At 36.8% G+C, this 15,852-nt stretch overlaps 1 protein-coding gene across 1 annotated transcript in view; it reads left to right on the forward strand.

Annotated features, from left to right (window-relative positions):
* The window catches only part of LOC306847228 (gamma-aminobutyric acid type B receptor subunit 2-like), a gene marked incomplete at both ends in the record, with an annotated part of 228,733 nt that overhangs the window by 207,810 nt on the left and 5,071 nt on the right, over positions 1-15,852 (forward strand). The window contains 5 exons of the mRNA XM_079381059.1: positions 8,255-8,365; positions 12,047-12,271; positions 12,554-12,736; positions 13,781-13,910; positions 14,186-14,300. Coding sequence (XP_079237185.1) covers positions 8,255-8,365; positions 12,047-12,271; positions 12,554-12,736; positions 13,781-13,910; positions 14,186-14,300 — 764 coding nt within the window. The remainder of the gene's footprint in view (positions 1-8,254; positions 8,366-12,046; positions 12,272-12,553; positions 12,737-13,780; positions 13,911-14,185; positions 14,301-15,852) is intronic.

Raw genomic sequence — 15,852 nt, forward strand, 5'->3', positions numbered from 1 at the left:
GCCTGTTCGCCTTAGTTAAAGAGACAGATTGCTGGCCTCTCGGCTCGTCTAAAGTGGGCCGATGAGAGTGTGGCTGCCGCTCAGAGAAATGCGAATTGGCTGCTCCTATTTGAACATGCTTCCAAATGCAATGGGGCAGAAGCCAAGCGTGTATCCTCTTTTATTTTTTATCTTCCAGTCTCTTTGAACTCAGTGCAAAAAGTATTTGGCTCAAATGGCCACCTACAACCTTACCACGGTAATCCAATTTGGCAGTGAGATGAGCAAGGGAACAAAAACCAAGAGTCGTCCACATCCTGACAATGTGCAGTAGGCAGAAAAGAGCAGTTTGGTGTGGCAGTGCATCAATAGTCCTGAAGCCAGTGAATTTCACTGGCACATAATCCAGCCTAATGGGCTACAGGAGAATTTCAGAAGCTTGTGCCATTCTGATTGCTGGTGTTGCTGTTGCTGTTGTTTGACTGCATTAAGGAGCGTTGACGGCTTGTGTAATTTACAGTGAACAGTGATGGATTTTTCTGTTATGGGTGGTTTTATTCAGACTTTGATCATATTAGTCTGATATACTCAGATCAGTCTTGTTCCTTCTGTTCTAACGCAGATCTGTCTATCCATCGTACATCATACTGCAGATCCATCTGTCTGCATGCCTGTCTGTCTGTCTGTCTGTTTATCTCTCTGTCTGTCTTCCTGTCAACATATCTATCTGTCTGTTTGTCTGTCTTTCTGTCGGTCGGTCGGTCTGTCTGTCTATCTATCGATGTACCGTTCTGTCTGTAGTTGTCAAAGTTTGTGCTCATTTGCCGTGCTCTTGCTCTAGCAGCAAGTTGTTAAGGTCCAAAGAAATCCTACATATCTGTATAATATCACTCTTCACAGTTGTCATGCAGCTCAGAGCTTCAGAGTTGCCTAGGAGAACAGACAAATGAAAGAGACAGAGTCACATGATCACACGTTTACCTGCATGGCCCTCATGCAGGTAAATGTGTGATCATGTGACATCTGCATCTCAGATGACCTGACCCTGAAGACAAGAAAAAAGTATTACATAGTCTACTCATGTTATGACACGTGTTAACATAGTAATTGTTGTGGATGGAGAGAGAAAAAAATTAACAGAGCAACTAGATATTTATAATATATATCTATTTTAGTTAGGACCTTTGTTGGCCCCTCTAACAATAAGTGATATTTAAAAGTAGGCCTATACTTTGAATAGTGTGTGTCCCTTTCGAGTAGGATCAAAAGCATTTAAAATATTCATAGAACCCATCGTGACTTGATTTAACTGGTTCCATTTGCCCTAAAACAGTATTTGAGAAATGTTATTTATTGACCTTATCAGTCTTAACCATGAATGCTGTAGAGCATAAGTCTCCTGCTATTAAGCAGCCCGTCTGTACTTTCTATAGTCTGCATAATACAGCCCAGTACACATCACAACACAGGCCTCTCATAGAAACCAAGCCTCCAAGGACTCAATTACTGCGCTCTCAGCTAGCAACGACAGGAATATGATGTGTGTGTGCATGTTTGAGTCTGCCAAAGACAGAAAAGGAGAAAAAAGCGAGAGTTTTGTCTCAATGCTGGAAGTATAGCTTTTTTTTAATCACAAGTTTCTGCTTAACTTTCATAAAACTAAATTTCATATTAAATTCAACTCCAGCAGGTCCAGCCTAACAGATCATGACAGCAGCCTATGCACATAATAATCGACAAATTTGTTACTACAATCAGGAACATTCTGTATCTAGTACAAAATTAACACCATCAAAAGATATCACGTTCACTCAGAGCTTTATAATCATGTTTAATTAATGTTAACGCAAGGGGTAATATCCTGGACAGGATGTGCACCTCAATGGAGTCAATGGAGCCGAGGTAAACCGAGAACAAGAGAAAATGAGGTGCGGATGATCCCGGGAATGATAAAGTGGGACTTCACCGTGAGGATTAGATCAGACAGTGTTTGAAGTGTGCTGGCAGTTTTTTTAATGTGAAGTGCACTGGGTCAGTTCAAACCTCAGATGCAGTGGATTACTGCCGCCCATTTTGAACTTACCGTTTCACCGATAGGTTCAAAGAGCACTTCAATAAATTTCACTGGAAGGATGGTCAGGATATTTTTCTTAGTAAGTATATGGATGTTTCTTCAGCTGCAGACACTGTCAAGTCTCAGGGTCGATGTCACTTTTTTTCTTTTTGTTATATGATGGTTATGTCACATCTCTGGTAACACTTTAATATACCAATTCTCACTATTAACTAGTTGCCAATTATAAAGCACATATTCTGCGTAACCATATTATACATCCTTTAATCCTACCCAATACCTAAACTTAACAACTACCTTACTAACTATTAATAAGCAGTAAGTAGGAGGCAAAATTTGTATTTAATTTTTAGTTAATAGAGAGAACTGGACCTTAAAATAAAGTGACCAAATGTCTTATCATGACTTACCACGAGGCCAACACGATTCAATGATATTTAAGCCATTTTGATATTATATGATAATTAATACGAATTTTACACAAATTACAACAGAGTTTTGGATGTGGTGTAATTTCCATAATAACCAACAGTTTTGGCCCTAAAAAGTTTTTCAAAAGTTTACAAAAGGTAAAGAGCTTGAGATGAAGTATTGAATGTAATGTGGAATGAAAACAGAAAACCCAAGATCAATACCACCATTAGCCTATGTTTTATGTCATTTTCCAGCTATTTTGTGAAATTATGCAAAAAGTTAAAAAAAAAATTATCTTCAGTGTCTATCTAGGATGCATAAGCTAGCTATGAATGAAGCCATGTATGCTGTGTTATTTGAAATGCTATGGAAACAAGTCATTTCAGAAATCTTTCAAATATGATTTCCACTATACAGTCATTTCCATCACAGAACGAGATATGAAATGTGGTGGAAATAGTTATTATTTTCATGACTTGTGGTGTATTTATAAACACTGATAGACATTTTTAGACAACATGTGAAAGAGTGGTGTATTTTAAGAGTGTTTTTCATTTTCTAACCTGATCCACAGTGCCTAAAGTGTCCACACTCGAACAAACACCCATCTACTCTTTTCCATACCCTTATGTCCACGGTACAGAAAGGTGTGTGTGGCTTCAGTAATCACGAGGGCAGCAGAGTGCACCATGATTGAGAGCAGCCATCCTCCGTCACTTACAGTTTGCCATGCCAGCCCTCATGGAGGAAAAAAACAGCGGCCCTAATGAGTTATCAGGACTGATGGCTTATCGTGTGGGACCTCTCGGTGTCCTTGACTCAACAAGGATGTATAGATGACCCGAGTCACAAATCTCGATTGTCCCTCAGAAAAGAAAACAAGCTGTAAGCGTTATGGCGAGTGTGTGAGAGCACACAAGCGTTTGTGCGTCCGTGACTGTAATTCTGAGAGCACATCTGCGTGAATATCTCAGTATAATCCCAGTAGTCTCCAGATTCAAATGTTTGCCCATGCGTGAGCTCTAATAACGTTTGACAGTGAGCACTCGAACCCCATTTATGAAGGTTGTTATTCGCAAATTAGCTATGTTCATAAGTGAGCGTGTTTGTGTAGGGCGAAGGGTGCACGGTACAGCAGTCACATGATGGCAACATAGCGAAAGTCATTTGCATCGGAGACTTGCGGAGAGTGAGCAGATGGGAGTTGTGATTAAAACCGAGATATTCTGGAGCATTAGATTAAAGTATGATGTCAATAAAAAGCATTTTAGGCTGCAATAACAAAGGCATTCTGAAACACGGCGCTACACGTTCTCATTTGCATATTTAAATGTGTGCGATGTTTGGGGTTAGATTCCTAGTCTAATGATGCATTTAGCCCGTAATGAATCAGTGATGGCAGCTCCCAGGCTCAGCCGCAGGGACTGCAGCAGGGCCACTTCGAAGTCACCGCATTTTAAATGGAGTTTAGAGCGTTGGACTCCAAGAATAAGCACACACCAGAGGGAGACAGATCTGCTGAGCCTCAGCGTGCAGCTGCAGGTTCATCCTCAAACTGGAGCAGGTAGATGTAACCCTGGAGCCACACAGAGATGCTCTTGCTTTCAGCCAGTAAACAGGAAAGTGCTAAACATGGACAAAAATGTACTTCTGCCAGTCATGGAGGTATCTTTTGCATTATTTTTATAAAAACAAATTTATATATATATATATATATATATATATATATATATATATATATATATTTATATGATAACATTTTTTTTTATGAATTTTTAATGAATTTTATTTATTTCATCAATAAATCAAAAAAATAAAATCTAAAAACATTCTACAAAAATGTTGTATTCATCTATTCATATTCTCAGCATTTATAATAATGTTTCTTGTGCCGCAAATCAGCATATTGCACTGTAAAAAAATTATATTGATTATACAGGTGTTTTACCTGTATTTTGAATTTTGCCTTGCGAGCTGAAATGTCTGTAGAATTAATGGAAATGGCAAAAAAAATACCAGTACATTTTCCTTTTTTTGTTTGTTTTTAACTGAAGGATTGTGTGACAGGAATAAATTACATTTTACAATTGACTAAAATAGAAAACTTTTTTTAATCTTAATTATATTTTTTGCAATGTTTCTGTTTTCATTGATCAAATAAATGCAGCTTTGATTAGAGTAAAATATTAAGAAATATATATATATATTTGTTTTTTTTTTACTACTACTATTGCATTGAATATTTCACATTGTGCCTCTTTAGACAACCAAGATAAATTGTGTCTTGTTTTGAGTCTCCCATCAGTATGGTATGGTCTCTGTGGTATTTACTGACCAAAGCCAATCTTTACTTGACGAGTGTTGGTTTTGAACCGTGGTGCTAAACCTTGTTCTTTGGTGTGTGTTATGGGTTTGCTGTGGGATTAGGTCAGTAAAGTATCGCTCGAGTTGACCTTAAGATTAGATGGCTGAATAATTGACAACTTCTTGTTAAACAACTCTCAGCTCAACTGAACTATATCTGCCTCTTCATGGTACATTTAAGCAGTGGCACACAGCCTCCAAGAGATCACAGGACATAGTGTAAAAGGATTACTACAGATAAGAGATTGTGGTCACAAGAAGCCATGTCAGAGAGAAACAGATGTACAGGAGGGTGACTGACCCATCCAAATGAGTATTATAACTATCATTTCCCTTAAACAAGAGCTTAGTTCAAAATCAAAGGTCTTAGAAATAGGCTGGATAATAGAAATCTCATTCATGCTGTACTAAACTCCCAATGGAATAAAATGTATGCTCATGGAAGCAAACTACGCTGAAGTCTACGACTCTCTCTTTCTCTTTCTTTCTGTCACTCTCCCTGTCATTTTAGGTTGTTTCTGCTCTCTTGTTAGAAAATAACAAGGCATGGCTTTAGCCCCAGACAGCCATTGAATTGGAGTTTATCCTCCACTTTGACTGGCAGACTGTATGTTGGCTTTTCCTTTTATTTTTTCAAGCTCAGATCAAGATACATGGGACACTTTTGTTGAACCGTCAGAACTCAATCACACCATGTACTTCAATGCATTAAGCAAATAAGCAATTCAGCACTGACGTATTACATTGATCAAAAATGACTGTAAATACAGTTACAATGTTACAAAAGAATTCTATTTCAAATAAATGCCCTTCTTTTGTACTTTCTATTCATAAAAATTGATTTTCTTTTTAAATGAATAAAAAATGTTAACACGTTTTGTTTTTTAAATAAATACAAAATATCCATACTTCACTAAGCAGTACAGTAATTTTCAACTGAATATATATTTCGTTCAAAGAGATTTTTTATGTTTTTTAAATGAATTTCTTATGCTCATCAAGGTTATATCTATTTGATAAAAAAATACAGGAAAAACTGTAATTTTGTGAAAAATTATTGCAATTTAAAATAACAGTTGTCTATTTAAAGTACTTTAAAATATAATCTATTCCTGTCAAAACTGAATTTTCAGCATCATTACTGAAATTAGGATCTTCAGTGTCACATGATCCTCCAGAAATAATTCTAATATGCTGATTTATAATTAGGATTCCTTGAGAAATAAAAAGTTTAAATGAACAGTGTTTATTCAAAATATAATTTTTTTGTTACAATATACAGTACTATTCCAAAGTTTGGGGTCAGTATTTTTTTAAAGACGTTTTTTAAAGAAATTAATACTTGAATTAAGCAAGGATGTGTTAAATGGATAAAAAGTGATAGTAAAGACTTACTATTTTGAATAAATGCTGTTCTTTTTAACTTTTTATTCGTCAAAGAATCAAAGAAAAAAGTATCACAAAATATTAAGGAACACAACAGTTTCAACACCGATAATAAATCAGGATATTAGAATGATTTCTGAAGGATCATGTGACACTGAAGACTAGAGTAATGGCTGATGAAAATTCAACGCTGCATTACAGAAATAAATTTGATTTTATAGTATATTAAAATAGGAAACAAATATTAGAAATTGCAATAATATTTCACAATTTTAATAATTTTTGATCAAATACAGACCTGATCAGCATAAGAGACTCCATTAAAAAATATTACTGATCTAAAAATATTACTGATCCAAAACTTTTGAACGGCACTGTATGTATAATATTTCCAAAGATTTTTAGACAAAAAAGTGCAGCTTCGACAAAAAAAATCTTACTGACTGGTAGAGTATATCATGTATATAAACCAATCACCATTTAGGATCATTTTTACTAGTTATTTCTATTTCTATTTTTATTTAGGGTTTTCCGTATGCTATCCCTCCTGTTCCCCCACCATGTGTGCAAACCTGCCGCTGTGTACTAATACACACTTAATGGTTGTCTGTTTCTAGTTCTCAGTGGCCATATGGTTCATTCCCGCCTATAAAGTGTGATATAATTCTCTCTTGTCAGCTAACTGTGTCCCTCTTGTCTCCATCTCTCCACAGACACTCTGTCAGTCACATCCTTCCAGCTTCCACTGAACAATTACATTAGACGCCTAATGCAGTGAGAAATAACAGAGCGCACAGCACTCTCTTTAAGCCCAACCCACCGACTGTTGCCTGGCAACACCACACACCTCCAGTAGCTACAGCTCAAACTATGAGGTCTTGTTGTTGAGCAGTTGGAAATAAGCATAAGCATTTCTTAAATAAGCATTTCTTAAGCAAATTGTATCTTTTCAGTTGTGGGTTTCTGAGGCCAGATGGAACACTTAAATGTAGAAGTAAATAATATTATTTTATTTTAAGTTCTGATATTAAAAAAGTCAGCCTAATAGGCAGACATTCTGTAAGTTATTTCATTACTTTATTCAATTTCTTTAGTTGCCATTGTAGAAGCTCCTTACATCACATCAACAATTTTCCCATAAACATCTCTAGTAAACTACTTCTAAGACTTCAAGAGGTCTGTCATCAGCATTTCTTCTTTGATCGGTTTAAAAATTGTCCTACAGTTTGACTTCTAGGATTCATCACATCGTGTATCTTTTATATAGAGCTTCTTGCATTGGCTGGCCCAGTTTACTCGCACCGTCACTTGTGAAGATGTCTTCTGAGTGGTGAACTCCTTAATGTCAAGCTCAAATCACGCAGATAGAGCCACACATGAAAGCCGCTGGTATTACGCACTGTGACTAAGCTGAGAAGAATCGGCGAGACTTAGGGATGCGTTTGGAGGTTGGATCCTTGTCTATCTTTGTGTCTGGGTTGTTGCATGGCAAGCTTAAGGTTTTCCAAACTGGGCCAGCAAGAAAGTGGGTTTGAGCTTGGCTACTTTTAGAGCCAGCACATTGAGGGAAACTCGAGGTCTTCTCTCTTTCGCCGGGCTCTTTCAAGAGTCCAGTCCTGACCTGCTTTACATATCAGGACTGTAAATATCTCGATCAATATCAAGTAATCCATGCCTGACCCATAAAAAGTTATTGTTAATCGTTAACACTCATGTGGTATCCTGTAGTTGTGACTATATTATTTTTACTATTTATTATTGTCCATTAAGGTTGGTCTCCCATGGGAGATCAAATGATCCAAGTTCTCATAATGCCTTTAGCCTTAGTATTGGTACTCAGTGCAAATGCATTTTTGCAAATTTACTTTTAAATCTAAATCAAATTTACTTAATAAATTCTTAAAGTCAACCTTTGTATTAAGGCATTTAAAGTGAAGGCAAATAAACCCCGGCTCAGTGTTATTGTTGTTAGTGACAAAGGTGTTTTTAAAGCCAGGATTATTTCCACTCATTGGTTTCCTCACTGCGTCTCCACAGGCGGATCCTCAGGGACGAGACATCGCAATCCGGCCCTTCCTGGAGCACTGCGAGAACACGCACATGACCATTTGGCTAGGGATTGTCTATGCCTACAAAGGCCTCCTTATGGTGAGTGAGAACATTCTAGAGAGCGTCAACCATGATCGCCATCTGCTCCCGCCGACAACGGCGTCTGAATATTCTGCCACTTCTACATTTGGTAAATTATAATACATATAATACCTCATGTGTTTAAAATGCATTCACAATATTGGATTCTGAGTCTCTTGTGGTATATCAGGAAATACAAAGGCCATGCAAACAGCAGGCATATTTTACTGATATTTACTTTCTGTTTTTCTCCACAATTATCTAATGTTCATCACCTATAGACAATATTATAACTGTGTTAATGGACACAAATTAGAGTTCTTAGATATTTGTTAAGGAGTAGTGTTGTATTTTTCATATTGAAGTTGCCATCGTTGTATAAAATCTGCAAATCAAAAAGGAAAAAAAAAACACTATCACTATATGAAATCACTATAACACACCTCCTTGTACATCTTTATTGCTTTAATATGTGTATTTATGTCTTTAATGTTTACACTGAACCAAAATCTACAACCAAAGCTTACTTTAACCAATATTTTTCAATCAGGGGGCCAGGGCTCACTAGGGGCCACAGCAAACTTCCAAGGGGGAGAACAAGATGGCCTAAATGATTTATTTATATAATTTATTTAATTCCCTCAAATGACATTTTTATTTTTTGACACAGCCTTCCCACAGAATTTTAAAAGTGAGAAACTCAGTAAAATTTCCAGGCATTTCCATGTCATTTTTCCAAGCCTTGTTTTATAATAAATATTAATTATTCTGGTTATGTCAAGCTCTAAAATATTGTATTTTGTAGAATTTGTTATTTGTTATATATTATTATATTGCTATGTATTATTAACATATAATAAGGATAATAACAATAAAAGTTATAATAATGATAATTATTATTAATTGTAGCAAATTAGCTCAAATGGAAATGTATATAAATAATTACAGTTAATTATGATTAATTACAATTATTTATATCAGCTGCGAGTAGTAACTATAGCAGAATTAAATTGCCATTAACTAATCTGTTTGTCCAGCGAACATTCCGTGTAAGTGCATATCTACTCTAAGAAAGGATGTTTTTGTGGCCACAGAAAATACTTTGCTAAGTATTAATGCATTAGAGCATGTAGTAAGGATCAAAATCGTAAAGGGACATTAATTTGCAATGCAGAATCAGAAACTCATGTCATTTGTGCACAAGGGTTTTACTAACTAAACACTTACACAAACTAGTCTAACAAACAAACACTCACGCGTACATACAAAAGGGGAGCTAAAGTGGATGAATGAAGCCATTAGAGAAACCAGCGAATGCAGTTATGGAAAATGAGTCAGAACCACCTGAGTTAAAAACCATCAGTGCCGTTTTACAACGGGGTCTACCGCTAATGCTAAACCTCTGTTTTGTTTAGTTAAATGTACGACACTTGCATTGCCTTGGTCGTTGAACGAGTGTCCGGATGCAGTCTCGGATGAAAGTCTTGATGGTTTGAAGGTTTGGTGGTGTTGGAGTTCTTCAAGTCTTTCTGGGTTTGAAGGGTGATGAACTCCAAAAGATGTTTATTCTGGCTCAGTGGTGATTGGGAGAGTTTTCTCCCAGATGAAGGTGATGAGAGAACTAAGAGAGACATCAGCTGAGATCCTTGGATCTTTGATGAATGGAAAGTCAAGGCCAAAGCCTGGCTCAAACTTAAGGTACAGAAGACTTCTAGCTCACATCCTCATCTTCTCAGTATCTAACAGAACCGCAGACTACCTTGTGTCGAGGCCTGCCAGGCGCAGTAGCGCTGGCCCTGGGACTTAGCAACCAGAAGATGGAAAGGGGATGAGAGACGAGTGAAGAGACTAAAAAGCAAAAACTAGGCAGGTCACTGAAGTAAGGCCTTTTAAACCCTATGGAGGTCACACCCCTCGGGGGTCAAAGAGCCAATGGTGACTTTCACTTTTGGAGGGAAAGTTTAAGACTCTTTGTCTTAGACCATGGCATTTTGCATATCATGATTCGACTGGGTTTGATGAAAAAACGACTAAAGATTCTTAGAACACTAATATGTTGCACTGGTATAAACATTTAATATACAGTCTCAATTAGATCATCCGAAGATGAATTCATAGAGACTAAACATGGTATATTTAAGGTTATGTGAATGAGTGGTTCTATCATAATAATGCATAAAACAGTATACAATACAAAAGATAATATACAAGACCAGTAATAATATACACAATGACCTGAGGATACTTCATAGGAAGGTCAAAGAAAAATCTGTCTATGAATTAATGAAAGAAGTTGTTTCCTATAGCAGTATGTGTCTGTTTTAGAGAGAATTGAGTAGGGGGAAGTTTCTCTCTACATACTTTTAGGTCGTAAAGTTTATCTGATCTGGCTGAGTTGTCCTGGTTACCATGGTATATTGCTACTCCAATTTTCTGTAAACAACATATGAAAATGAGCAGATTTGTCATTATAACATAAGTACCAGAAGTAAAATGTTGGGCCTTCAAGTATTGTTTTTGTGAAAATGGGTAGCCTTGGAGTCAAAATAGGTTTAAAACCACTGCTGTAAACTTTAACATTGTTCTTTTGCTGCCTTGCAAGAGCTGCTATTTCCTTCTGGAAATGCAAATCTAGCAAGCTCACTGACTGGATTTTGACACATTGTACCCATAGGAGAAGAGCGATTGCTCTTTCCAATTAACCTCACTTTAGATTACTGGTAAGGTGCCCCAGGAACCAGAATACCTCCAGTCAGTTAATTGCCCATAGCACTGACTATTATCTCTGAGTCAATGGTGGCAACATCCTCCAATAAAAACCTTCCCTTCGACTCACTTTGTGCTCTGTAGAAATGATTTGTCCGTTTGTTCTCGCTGCTGTAATATTGGCAGGTGATTCAGTTGACTGGCAAGCCATTACCTCCGCTTTTCCCTTGCCCTACTGTAGATAATCCGTATCAGAGTTCAGCTTTGGGCCATGGGGTATCACTTCCTGTCTCTTTCCTCCTTCGTCTCTCTTCTCATCTGTGATAGATTTGGTGGGAGGCAGTGTTGGAAAGTGATCAATGTTAAACTGAAGCTAATAGTAGTCATCATATCGTAATAGTGTACAAGTGAAAATGACATCACTCTCATGTTCTCTTCTCAGATATGTGACAATTCTGAACTTTCTCTTGCCATGTTTGAAAACCTGCTGCTAAATCAGCATAGCTTCACTTACAGCCAACATGTTTAAGTAGAACAAGAAAAGAAAGAGAGAATGAGAGGGTGAACGAGGAAAAAGAGATTGAATAGATTTGTGGCGAGTGGGTGCAGAATCAAATCTGAGTGTGCGTCATTGAGTTAGCTGAGTCATATTTCTCAGAGTTCACTCTAGTGTCACACAAAGGTGCTTTGATTACTGCTCTGACTTCCTGAGAAAGTTGGACAGGTGTTGTTAGCTGCCTTTAGAGGCAGTAGGGTGCTAAATAAATCAGGCTCAGTTCATTCTCACTGGCTTCATGATTCATCACTGTAAACTGAGGGCCGCACAGAGTGATGTAGGTGAAAATGGTTGTCTATCGAAGATGTCATATAACCAATAATCTTATTCTGTCTTAGATCTGGTGTAAAATATATATTTGCATGGAACTGTGCACAGCCTACAGGTTGCAAAATCTGTAATGATAAGTAATTGTTTGCGCTTTTCTCTTTGTCTAGCTGTTTGGATGTTTCTTGGCCTGGGAGACCAGAAACGTGAGCATTCCAGCCCTGAACGACAGCAAGTACATCGGCATGAGTGTGTATAATGTGGGCATCATGTGTATCATCGGGGCAGCGGTGTCCTTCCTGACCCGGGATCAGCCTAATGTGCAGTTCTGCATCGTGGCACTGGTCATCATCTTCTGCAGCACCATCACGCTGTGTCTGGTTTTTGTGCCAAAAGTAAGTACTGCAATGTACGGCCTGATCCAGCCCTATGGGTAAAGAATTGTAGAGGTCAGCGAAAGGCACATTCTGGCATTTGATTTGTGCAAATCCCTAGCAAGTTCACCTGAATATAATTGAGAACAGTGCTTACTTTGCATCCCCTGGAGCTCTCTGGAAATAAACACACTGAAATTTGAAAGACTGCAAAGATTCCACTCTCCCTCTAAACAAATACATCCTACACAGAATCAATGCCAGGATCTCGACAGTATGTCTTTGTCTTCTCTTTTTTGTTAGTTTATCACAATGCGTACAAACCCGGATGCTGCCACTCAGAACCGGAGGTTAAAGTTCACCCAGAACCAAAAGAAGGAAGATTCCAAGACGTCCACCTCAGTAACCAGTGTTAACCAGGCAAACACTTCCCGTCTGGATGGATTACAGTCAGACAACCACCGCCTCCGAATGAGAATTACAGAGGTGATTGAAGTCAATCATAAATTGAAAAATTTTTAAATTCTTAGAATGACAATACATTAACTAAAATTATGCTAGCAATTACTAATACAGCACCATGCAGATTTGTTTTATTTTTTAAATTAAATGTCAGTCATATTACAGCCAATGAACATAACAGCAGTCATTCAAACATATTGTATAGAAAATATTGAACAGACTACAATGTAAAATATGAGAACATACAGTAAAATTTTTATACAAAAAATTAAATTAATAATAATGAAAAAAAATGAAAAGGAAAAAAAAGAAAAAGGTATGAGACAATCATACAAATAGCGTACAAAAGTCACATATAGACCTAGTGCATTTTGCTTTACTATTTTTCAACCCAAGTAGTAACTCAATATAAAGTTTCATATCGATCTAAGATAATAAAAAATTGTGTTTTCCTTTAGCCCATTTCTGTTTATGTATATGGTACTTCCCCATAATCAAACAAAGATTAACAATAAAGGTCACATTTGGTGGTAATCTTTCTCTATTAAAATAGAAAAATACATCTTTCTCAGAAAAATAAACTTTCATGCCTAAATATTTACAAAGGAGGCCTTCCAAATCTATCCAAAACATTTTTACTATCAATGCAAATAAAAAATAAGTGGACAGCATCCTCCCTCTCTGCTCCACAGACGTCACACCTATCATCCACATCAGTACGAAGCCAACCATTTTTTCAAAGATTAGATTAGGAATTAAATAACAAATTTTATTTTTATATTGAAAGTAATGCTTAATCCATCTACACCATGCAGATTAAAGGGATTTTACAAGACAAATATATTATTATATCAAGACTATTAAATATTTTTGGGAGCAAAAGTGTGCATTTTTGTTTTGATCAATCAATGTTTTTTCTACTTACAGTATTTTAGATTAATGAAACATTACTGTATGTTTCACATTTTTTTGTATTTCAAAATCGCGAGAAAAAAAAATTCATGAACCAGGAATTAAATTAAATTAAGTGATTAAATAAAGATTTTTTTTTTTTATTTTGTGTTACAGCTGGATAAGGAACTAGAAGAGGTTACAATGCAACTCCAGGACACTCCAGAAAAGACTCCATACATTAAACAAAACCACTACCAAGATGTCAACAATATTCTGAGCATACGCAACTTCACTGACGGCAAAGGTAAGAGAAGTGGATATCAAACCTCGTGTTCCTCACCTGTCGATCACACACAGCTGTCAGTCTGTGACTCATTTCAGTATGTGACACTCTTTTCCTCTGTTATTGTCACCCAGAGAAAAAGAACAATTTATGGGAGTGTTATACATTATTCACCCCCAAACATGTCAAGCTGAAGTGTCATATAAGGTGCAAGTTCTGACTCAGTTTTCAGCTGAATCCACCACTGACATCTTGATGGAAAGGCAGCTTTCTGAACATCATGCCTTTGTTTTCAGATGGAGAGAAATCTCTGAAGAACCACTTAGAGCAGAAACCTCAGGCTCAGTGGGGATCCATGGATCCTTCTAGGATAAGCAGAGGTCCACTAGAAGACATCAACTCACCTGAACAGTAAGTTTACACACCGGCATTCACAGTATGCCGGAAACGTGTTTGGACACCTAAAAATCTATGAATTAGCTTCTTTTTTTTTTTAAATATCAGGCAAAGTGGAATTTATTAAGATAAAAGCACAAGCACACTTTCCAAACATAACATTTGACAAAAGATTTGCTAGTTTTTACATTATAAAACATTCATTCATGCATTCATTCAATGAAATCATAATTTCAGGGTCTAATTTTTAAAAGGGATAGTTCATCCAAAAATGAAAATTACCCCATGATTTACTCACCTTCAAGCATCCTAGGTTTATATGATTGTATACCTTCAGACGAATGTTATCGGAGTTATATAAAAAAAAAATCTGGCTCTTCCAAGCTTTATAATGGCAGTGAATGAGGGTCGAGATTTTGAAGCCAAAAAAGTTCATACATCCATCATAAAACGTACTCCATATGACTCCGGGGGGTTAATAAACACCTTCTGAAGCAAGGCAATGCATTTGTGTAAGAAAAATATCCATATTTAAAACTTTATAAACTGTAATCTCTAGCTTCTGCTTACTGTCATACTGTTGTTCACTAGTGTGGAGCTCCAGCGGATGACGTAGGATGTAGGTATAACGTAAACTAGGCATAACGTAGCGAAAACCAAGTTTTGTTTACAGCAAAGGAAAACCAGTTTCCTCTTGCCTTATATCGGAATCCTCTGACATTTTTCTTTATAAATCCTTGTTTTGTGCTAATTTGTGACCGCTGTTTTGTTTTGCTCTCTCCTCTGCACTTCCGTGTTCGTCACTTCTCGCCTACGTCATACGTCATCTACTGAAATGCCACTCATGTACTATTAGCTATTTAAAAACAGGGGAAATGCATTAACACAGGAAGAAATGTTCTTTCGTGGTTCTTTCTTTAAAGATCTTGATTGTCCAAATAGTTTTTGGTGACACTATAGATGCAACATTCTGTTGTATAAACTCATTAACTAGGCAGTGCAAAATAAAGATCAGGAAGAAAAAAAGTAAATGGAAGGAAGGTTCAGGGACAGAGGGAAAAAAAAGAGAGGGGGGGAGCTGTGGTTACATAACATGTGATTTCGAGTGAGAGTGGAAGGCACTGGACCCTGAAAATAGACAGGAGAGTAGAATTAGAGGACTACAGGACATGAATGTTTGATTGTACAGAGAAGCGATTCTGCAGTGTGTCACTGTTCATCAAACACACACACACACACAAACACGCATACATACACACACTTACCCCAGTAGCTGATGGTCCCTTGTAGGGATGCAACGATTATAGATTTTGCTGGTACGATTATTGTCTGATGAATAATCACGGTTTTACGATTATGACGATTATTAGGCATTTATTCATTTCCCAACATTAATAATGTATAAAATCACATGAACACTCTTTAGATGTTAAAGTGTTATTTATTGCTGGCTTTTGTATTTCTCTTTTGAAAATAATGAACGAAAGAACAATAGGTAGGTCCCATGTGTTAACATTAGTTAAAGCAGGTTAACATTAACTAAAAATGTGCAATAGCTAATTGTTGC

This window comes from Barbus barbus (assembly GCF_936440315.1).
Source record: "Barbus barbus genome assembly, chromosome: 27".
Taxonomy (NCBI): Eukaryota; Metazoa; Chordata; class Actinopteri; order Cypriniformes; family Cyprinidae; genus Barbus; species Barbus barbus.